The 10,040-nt window shown below is 33.4% G+C and overlaps 1 protein-coding gene across 1 annotated transcript; it reads right to left on the bottom strand.

Annotated features, from left to right (window-relative positions):
* Positions 1-496: 496 nt before the first annotated feature.
* LOC107760344 (exopolygalacturonase-like) lies at positions 497-5,559 on the bottom strand. Its single transcript, XM_075224272.1, has 4 exons — positions 5,428-5,559; positions 3,682-3,990; positions 2,857-3,369; positions 497-739 (listed from the first exon to the last, which is right to left on the bottom strand). Exons 1-4 carry the CDS (start codon positions 5,557-5,559, stop codon positions 497-499), a joined length of 1,197 nt encoding a protein of 398 aa, XP_075080373.1.
* Positions 5,560-10,040: the final 4,481 nt, after the last annotated feature.

Genomic DNA, 10,040 nt, shown 5'->3' with positions numbered 1-10,040 from the left:
TACAGTATGTTAGAGACCTTGACGGCTCATATGTATTCATGTTTTAAGAAAAATAGTTCAGTGAACTTCAACAAAAGTAGAAGATTGGAGAGAAGTGCTCCAATACAATAAAAGTAGTATACAACTTTGAATTACGAGAGATTGCTGGAAAACTATTTCAGAGTTGTAGTAGAAAATTTAAATTTTTAGGATTTGTTATTTGCTAGTTTATTTAATTCATATCTAAATAGGATTTGTAGTAAGAATTAATATAGGAATAGGCTTTCATATTTTTAGTTGAAATAAGTTTCGTACTATTATAAATTAGGGTATTAGTAGCTTATTTTATGTGTGGGAAATTGTGAAAAGTATTATGAGAAGAATACAGAGCTTTCAATGATTTAATACAATAATTTTCCTTTATTGAACTTTTTATTCATTTTCTCATACTAAAAAAATCATCGAGCATTTGCTTTGTGAATATGCTATATATTTCAAAATTCTAATATCCCTAACATCATGAATCAAGAGTCGAATTTATACAACTTGGAGGCAACTCCGTGCCGGTGGCAGTCCCGTTGGCATTATCACATGACGAGATAGCGGGTCCACCCGCGCCATTGTATACCAAATTGATTTCTGTAAGGTTGATTCCCTGGCAAGGAAATGAAGCACTGCAATTCAAAGTAACAGCTGCCACTGAACTCGAAGTTCCTCTTATGTTATTGAATGTCACGTCCTTGATTTGCACTGAGCTCGCCTACAAAACAAAGGAAAGTGTTGCCATCATGTGATATAAAGAATATCCAACTGAACATTTTCGTTTTTGATGTGACGTAAGATATTTTGTAGAAAAATATTTTTCATGAGATAGTCTTTTTTTTTCTTTTTGTGTGTTTGGAATACTAAAATTATGTTTTTGATCCAAGAAAACATTTTTCATCAAAAGGGAAAAAAGGAGTTCCGTCACTTATGGCGGAAGTCATTCTTTTTATAACTATTTTAAACTTTAAGTTATAGTATTTGCTCTAATTGATACTTAGATATTATTATTAAGCTTTTGTACTCAAGAATTTCATCAAAATATTTTTTGATTTGCTAATATATTCTTAATTTTAATATATATAAATTTATTGGATAATGCTGTGTGCTTAACAACCAAAGACATGTAAATATTATTCCGCAAAATAATTTCTGTCAAAGCAAAGATGGTCTCTCCTTTTTTAGAAACAAAACTCTTCTCTTTTTCTTATCCTGTTCTGTTTCCTTCTCCTTTTACTTTTTGTTTAAGTTTATTTGTGACAAATTAATGAGAAACTATCAATATTATGGAACACACTTGTAAACAATTTATAGTAAGAACTAAGAAATAAAATATTAAGAAAAAGACCTTAGAGAAAGAAAAGAAAGCTAGTGACATTTTAGGTTTACTTTCCCAGATTTGACATCATCATTTTTTCTACTTTTCATTAGATTTTTTATTTTATGGGTTTTCCATTCAAGTTCACATAGGCAAAATACTTAAATCACTCTTAAACTTGACTCAGATTATTAGTAACCTCCCCGAACTATGTCTGATCTTAATTACATCCCTTAACTTGGCCTTTTGAGAGCCATTACCCCCTAGATGTTGATGTGGCAAAAAGTGTGAATGCACTCACCTGCCACGTGAATTTTTCTGTCTATGTGGCATTTTTTTTGAAAAAATAAAATATTTTTTTTTCACCTTTTTAAGAATATTACTTTTTAGATAAAAAAATTTTAAATACAATTTATATAAAACTTGGATAGAACTACGTTATTTAGGCTAAATATTTTTTATTTGGCCAAAATAATAAAATTTTAGTTAATCTTTTCTTGAATTTGACCTAAAAATAAAGATTTATACAATTGAAATAAATAGTCAAGGCATCTAAAAAGTTATAAAAAATACATAGTTTGAAATTAATTATTTTGACTATAATTTTTTATATAGCTCTAAATTACGGTGCTCTATTTTTTTTATACAAATTTTACCTAAAAAAAATAAAAATACACAATTGAAATAAATAGTCATTGCGTCAAAAGAAGAAATAAAAAGAGTGTGCAATTGCAAGAAATTACAAGTGCAATTGTACGCTCTTTTTATTTCTTCTTTTGATGCAATGACTATTTATTTCAACTATGTATTTTTTATAACTTTTAAGATGCATTGACTATTTACTTCAATTGTATAAATCTTTATTTTCGGGTCAAATTCAAAAAAAGATTAACTAAAACTTTATTATTTTGGCCAAATAAAAATATTTAGCCTAAATAATGTAGTTCTATCCAAGTTTTGTTATAAATTGTATTTAAAAAAAATTATGTAAAAAAGTAATATTCTTAAAAAGGTAAAAAAAATATTTTATTTTTCAAAACAATGCCACATAGACAGAAAAATCCACGTGGCATGTGAGTGCACCCACACTTTTTGCCACATCAGCGTCTAGGGGGATAATGTCTCTCAAAATGCCGAGTTGAGGGGGGTAATTAAGACCGTGCATAGTTCGGAGAGGATACTAATAATCTGAGCCAAGTTTAGGAGTGATTTAAGGTATTTTGTCAGTTCACATATATTAATCTACATGAGTTTAAATGAGTTTTCAATATTTAATTTGAAATGCTCTCACAAATTCGTTAATTTTTATATAGGATCTAAAATTATATATACTATTTGAGAATAATCATGAGAATTGGTAAAATCATATAAATATGGCAGATTAGTATATGCATTATTTGTACAAAGAAATAATAACATAATTATTTAATTATATTTTAATTTTTTAAAACCACGCGAAGCGGGGACAATTACACTAGTGTTAAATATAAAGATGGAGAAAAGGACAATGCAAGTACCTCACTGCTGCAAGGAGGCGATGGACAATAATGTTGATCGATAATGATAGGATTTCTAACATTATCCATGAAAATATCCTCAAAATTTATATTTGTGGCACTACCAGACTCCGATGGTGCCCAAGTCTTAATCCTGGCGCCATTTTGAGTAGCAATGAGAGTGCAATTTTTGACATGTATGTCTGTGACGACTTCATTTTGTGTCTTCCCTAAGCTTCCGATGCTTATTCCATGGCCAGGGCCACAAGTGATCCCTGAAATGTTGATGCTTTGGCTGCCGTTGATCATAGATATACAATCGTCTCCAGTGCCAATGTTTGAATCCGAAACTTGGATGTTGGTGGAGACGCCCATGTGAATGCCATCGGTGTTAGGGCTGTCGCCCGGTGCGGTTAGGTTAACATGACTAAATGTCACGTTATTGCACCTAAAGAGGTCGAAATGGAAACTCTTGCTATTGATTGAGTTTATGTCGTGCACCGTCGCATTTTCGATAAAATCTAATTTGAGTGTCTGGTTCAAGTTTAAAAAAATAAGGCATAGAAAGACAATATTAAATTTTTAATAACTTCACATTATAATCACAAAAAGAAATATTTTGTAACCACGTAAATGGTGAAAGAAATTTTGAAATGTCACTATTTTTTAAATCGCTATACTTCTATGATTGAGTAATGCCGTAAATGCACTTTTACGGCAAAACTGGATTTAGTCAAATTATCGATATGCCAAATATACAAATAAGTTTATTCAGAATAAAAATATATCAGAATAAATTAGACAAAAATGACAAATAACATAAAATTTATGCAAAATTAAACTTACAATAGGAAGGGTTGGGCAATTAGAATTCTTGGAAGTATCAAAATAAGGCCAAGCTGAAGCCCCTTGTCCATCTAAAGTTCCGCCTCCTTCAATCTCTAAGCCATTCACATACTGAATGGAAATCCAAGTCGTATTGCAGAATAGAGAAGGATCTGTTGGAGCTTTAACAACTCCTTGGATTTGGAAGGTCATGGATCCACTACATGGTCCGATAAAATTTGCAGCATATACCATGTATTCCCCTGAAGGTATCAAGAATTTGGCTGTTCCATTCCATTGGCATGCATCCTTCCAAGTACTCAAGAATGCCTTCCAAAATAAATCAATAATTAAAAAATAGAGACTTAAATAGATGATTTAGACACTGAATTTTCATTTAGAAATCCGGTAATTAACGACCACAAAAACCGATCAACATTGGTTGGTTTTGGCAAATTACCGATCAAAACACGTCCAAACACGCTTGGTCGCAAAGGTAAAAGGACCAAGGTTGGTCAAAAAAAAAAACAACCAAAGTTGGTCGGTATTTTAATTATGTAATCAAAAGATTTACCATCTGGGAATCGAACCAAGGTGTGTACTCTGGCAGGATACTATTCTATCACTAAACCATTGGTGCATTTTGTTATAAGATTGTCTTATTTTTTATTTATACTCTTTAATTGTATTTTCGCATGAAAATAACCTACCAAAGTTGGTCGGTTTTATTTAAAAATAAAATTACCGACCAAAGTTGTTCGGTTTTTTAAAATGACTGGCCGAATTTACCGACCAAAGTTGGTTGGTTTTTTTAATATTAATTTTTATTTATTTTAATTGCAAATACCCATCAAAGTTGGTCGGTTTCTTGAAAAATAAATTTTGCAGGACTCAAAAATCGTTTCCTTCATTTTTGCGCCAAAGAAAACCGACCAAAATTGGTTGGTTTCGTAAAAAAAGAAAAATTAAAAATTAAAATATTTTGAAAAACCGATCAACTTTGATCGGTTTTTAACTGGTTTTTTGACCGACGAAAATTGATCGATTTTTCTTGACCGATTTTTGTCGAATTTCTAGTAGTGTATACAATGACCATTATATGTAGCCATGTTGCCAAAAAGGGCAACACTAGACATGTAATAATGACTTTTGAATAACGATATAATCTTTTTCTTTTCTTATTTTTGGGATAGTTATACCGACTTTCTTTTTTTATCCCTCCCAAAATCTTTTCACTTTGCTCCATTTATGACCCATACCCATAATCTGATGGTTAGAAGTGGAGGGTGCTTACCATTTAAGTAACCTTCTCTTCTCTTATACCTCATGTTTCAGCATGTAACACATACATTCCTTATGATTTTAGATATGAAGTAAAACTCCTTTCTATAAAGTTTTGTGCAACAAAACACAATATATACTTAACTCTTCAAGTGGAAAGTTCACCTTTTAATTAAGCTTTAACTCTATTGTTTTCGTGTAATAAAACTCTAACCGCACATTCTATTAAAATAATGATCTAATCGTACTATTTGCGTACTTGCAAACATAAAAAATTCATATGAAACATAAGCTAACATTACACATAAGGAAAAACTTGTCTATTTGGGAATTATAATATTTTTTATGCCAAATATGAAAGGAAGTGTGGTAAGATATAGTTTTACTCGTGTGACGATATGACTTTGTTAATATTCTCATCCGTCTAGAATTTGTGCAAGAATTAATACGATAGACACATTTAAAGTTAAAATGGCTGGTTCTCACCTTACTATTATCTGTCTTTCCATCTGCTATAGCACCATAGGATTGGACATTGAAGAGATTCTCCTCTGCACTACTGCACCCAAGAATAAGGTATAATACAAAGGCTATTCCGAAACTAGAAATGAACGCCATTTATTTATTTGGTTTCTTTTTACTTTCTTCATCACTTGTCTTTATATACAACTCCAATTTCCTCATACTTTCAAATGATTATTCATTCATTAATTTTTTACCTTAGTAGTCTTGCATTTAGAAGAATATCATAAAAAAAAAATTTGTTTCTATTACACTAAGAGATTTCTTTAGATGTAATGGATTAATAAGCAAGGAAAGTGAATCGATATCTTGAATGAATATCCTGGTAAGTTTATTAAACCGCCAGCTAGACTTATGAGATCCATTTAGGTTATTCCTTTACAAGAGGATATTCTAGTAACCGAAAAAGATTATAGTTAAAGTCAAGTGAGACGTGAAAGCTTTACATTATTTTTAAATCAACTCAGAATGAATATCTTGAATAATGCCAAGATTCATCCGAAGCAAATTATCACATCAATAATGCTGGAGAGATTTCCCTTACAAAATATATTTTCTTTTAATCGAAAATGTGGAAAGTGTAACGACCCGACCGGTCGGTTTGAATAAGTACAACCTCGTCTCTCCATATACTGCTAAATTCATGCTTCACGGTTCTTATGTAACTTGCCGGGGGAATTGGTTCGGGTTCGGAAAGGTTTTTAAAAAGAATTGAGACACTTAGTCTCCAAGAAGAGAGATTAAGTTGAATTAAATTGACCGGAAGGTGAAATATGAGTAAACGAATCCGGAATGGATTTTTTTTATTATTCCAATAGTTTTGTATGGTGATTTTGGATTTAGGAGCGCGCCTGGAAAATTATTTGGAAGTCCATAAGACAATTCAGCGCATTTTGGCAAAGTAAGAAAGTTGACGTGATCAAATTATATTATTTTATATGTAGAAGAGGTCTATTACCGTGATGGATATCAATTAGATGTGATAGCAAGTGTACGAGGCGTACTATAAGATATATGGGGTCTAAGGAAAGTCCTAAGTCTAAGCCAAGTTGGAAAATTTCATAATACACTAAAGTTGCAAATGAGTACGCACAAGACCTCACTTTAGACGATCATATCTACATATATATAAAGAACTATGGGATGGACAACCTGTCAAATGAATGATATTCAAGTCTAGTTTCTAACGCTTCAAACCGTTCGTCATTTGGACACTTCTACAAGAAATTATGATCAAATTACCGAAGGCTGGCAGAAACTTGCACTACCGCGGGGTCCCATGCGGCGCCCCGTGCGGCGCGCCTGTGGGGAAATTTAGAGAGCATTAGAAAACATTTTCTGAGCACATTTTTCACAGCCGCGGTGCCCCTTGCGGCGCCTCACGCGGTGCGGCTGTACAAAAACGGGTTTTTCTGACCCGACCCCTATTTTATTTAACTCGTTTAGGGTTCATATTTTTGGGTATTTTCTAGTGTTTTAGAGTGAGGAGAGAGAGTTTCTAGAGAGAGGAAGAAGCATAAGTGTTTTGGTTCATCAAAATTTTGTCCAAACCTTGAAATCCCTCAAGTTCTTCATCAAAGAGGTAAGAATTTCTTTTTCTCCAATTCTTCAATTTCGAAATCTAACTAGAAATGGGTAATTAGTAAGATGATTCAAGGATGTTTGAGTATTAGTTATACATGCTTGTAACAATAAGGTTATGGGAAGATTGTTGAGTTCAATTAGGTAAAGATTGGATTAAAAATGGTAGAAATCTTCAAAACTTTAATTGAGGATTTGAAAGGCAATCCGATGTCGGAATTCGATAATTTTTGTATGGGTGAACTCGTATCGAAACGAGTATTCGGATTTCGTAAGTTTTTTTGGGATTCATGATGTGGGTCCCGCTATTGAATTTTAAAATAAATTTCGGATTTTATCCGGAATATTAGTAATTTCATATGGAATTAATTCGTACGATTTATATTGAGTATATTGAATTATTATGACTAGATTTGAAGATTCAGACGAATTCGCGAGGCAAAGACTTGTTGGAATTTTGAATTGGTTGCAAAGCGAGGTAAGTATTTGGTCTATCCTTAGCTTGAGGGATTAGGAGTTGTGTCCTATTTGTTATATGTTATTTGTTGAGTACGACGTATAGGCATGATGACGAGTTCTATACGTTGGTATCAAGCATGCTCGTGAGTCTTATGTTATAAATTGTTATGACTCCGTTGTATTTTATTGTGCCTCACATGTTATTATCATCATTGTTCTTTTGCCGGGATGTTTGTTTGATATTATTGTTCCCTTGCCGGAATATTGTTGAGATATCATTGTTCCCTTGCTGGGATGTTTGTTTTGATATTAATGTTCCCTTGCCGGGATGTTTGTTTATTGTTCTTGTTCCCTTGCCGGGATGTTTGTTTGATATTATTGTTCCTTGCCGGGATATTGTTGAGATATCATTGTTCCCTTGCCGGGATGTTTGTTTTGATATTAATGTTCCCTTGCCGAGATGTTTGTTTATTGTTCTTGTTCCCTTGTCGGGATTCTTTGTGATTATTATCGACTTGTAAATGGGAGCGGGTGGTACGCCTACCACAAGATATAATGAAATGGGAGCGGGTGGTACGCCTACCCCAAGATATAATAAAATGGGAGCGGGTGGTACGCCTACCACAAGATATAATGAAATGGGAGCGGGTGGTAGGCCTACCACAATATAAATGAAATGGGAGCGGGTGATACGCCTACCACAAGATATAATGAAATGGGAGCGGGCGGTACGCCTACCACAATATAAATGAAATGGGAGAGGGTGGTACGCCTACCAAAAGATATAATGAAATAGGAGCGGGTGGTACGCCCACTACAAGATAGATGAGAAGGGAGTGGGTGGTACGCCTACCACAAGATAGATGAAATGGGAGCGGGTGGCACGCCTGCCGCAAGACATGAGAAATGGGTTCGGGTTGCACGCCTGCAACAAGATGTTATCTAAAAGTGAAATTTGCCTTTGTTTTCCTTATTCTTGTTAGTGGTTGGATTTTGATTCCTTTATAATGGTGATGTCGTGCACTTTCTACTGCTGTGTTTATTTGTTGTTATCAATTCAAGTGTTTAAACTGTTTGAATTCCTTTACTGTTGTGATCCTTCGTGTTAGAACCTACAGTGTTTGCAATATCTCACCGCATTTATACATATATATACATTCCAATATGTCAAACTTCAATAATTGTTACATCCTTAATTCAATTAGTTTCTCAATTATATCCCCTTAAACCGTTTGAGGTTGTATTTTACTTAAAAGAGAATTTCTACTATGCTTTGATTTATTGATTTCTCGTATTAAAGGTAATAATTCATTTGATATTGTACTTTAATTGAAAAGGGTATTTTCTTTATCAAATGATTTCTAAAAATAACTTCATCTCTTCTTGTTGATTTCCTATTTGGGTTGGAAGCTGTACTCTATATTATGTTAAGTGAATGAGGCTCCTTGAACATTTTTAATTGTATTGGGTTATGGAACCTTTGAACTGAGTAATATGAGGATATTATTGTGCAATTTGAAATAGAAATATGTGGGCACGAGGTGCCGTGAAAATTTAAAAGTGGGCTGAGACCTATATTATTTATGATTATGAAACTAGGCATCACAAGGTGTCCTTTACTCAAAAGAATTATATTCGAAAAATGCTTACTTGGAAGATACTTATTTGAAGGAAATATATTCGAAATATATTTATTGAAAAGCATATTATCTTAGAGATTATTACTTGAAAGATTTATAGGCGAAAGATTTATATTTGAACGACTCGATTAATTGATTGCACTTGTATTTATTATTTGTTGAGAAGCATTTATGGTGTTCTTGTCGCCTACTATTTATATCACTGGTTGATCATTGTTTCCATCATTGTTATCTGCTTCCTATTATTTTGTACACTATATTGTATAGGTTTATTTGGTAGTCTGGTCCTAGCCTCGTCACTACTTCGCCGAGGTTAGGTTAGGCACTTACTAGCACATGGGGTCGGTTGTGCTGATACTACACTCTGCACTCTTTTGTGCAGATCCCAGTGCTATAGATTTCGGACCGTAGTGAGATTGTTGTATCTTGTTCATCAGGCGACCTGAGGTAGTCCTGCAGGCGTCCGCAGGCCTTGGCGTCTCATTCTATCTACTATTCATATTTCTTTCATGTATTTCCAGAGATAGTGTTGTATTTATTTCTTTCAAACCTTTATTTGTAGTACTCCTAGACAGTCTGTGAAGTTGTGACACCAATATTGGATAGATTTGTTATGGATTGGTAATAGCTGTATTATTAAAACTTTACAATGCAGCCTTCCGCTTATTCAATTATGTTGTTATCTAATTGTTGGCTCTTAACTGTTATCGGATTAAAAATGAAAACAAGGTAGATAATTCAGTTGGTTGGCTTGCCTAGCTTTCACTAGTAGGCACCATCACGACTCCCGAGGGCGGGAAATCTGGGTCGTGATAAGTTGGTATCAGAGCTCTATGTTCATAGGTGCTACAAGTCATAAGTGAGTTTAGTAGAGTATTGCGGATCGGTACGGAGACG

This window comes from Nicotiana tabacum, chromosome 11, assembly GCF_000715075.1.
Source record: "Nicotiana tabacum cultivar K326 chromosome 11, ASM71507v2, whole genome shotgun sequence".
Classification (NCBI taxonomy): Eukaryota; Viridiplantae; Streptophyta; class Magnoliopsida; order Solanales; family Solanaceae; genus Nicotiana; species Nicotiana tabacum.
The sequence above is the reverse complement of the archived record's forward strand: the minus strand, read 5'-3'. Positions and strand labels throughout refer to the sequence as shown.

Coding starts and splice junctions, on each gene's coding strand:
- LOC107760344 (XM_075224272.1), bottom strand. CDS start 5,559: ATGGCGTTCATTTCTAGTTTCGGAATAGCCTTTGTATTATACCTTATT. Junction 3,991..5,427: donor GAAAGACAGATAATAGTAAG/GTGAGAACCAGC, acceptor TTATTTTGGAAG/GCATTCTTGAGTACTTGGAA. Junction 740..2,856: donor CGCCTCCTTGCAGCAGTGAG/GTACTTGCATTG, acceptor TTTGTTTTGTAG/GCGAGCTCAGTGCAAATCAA.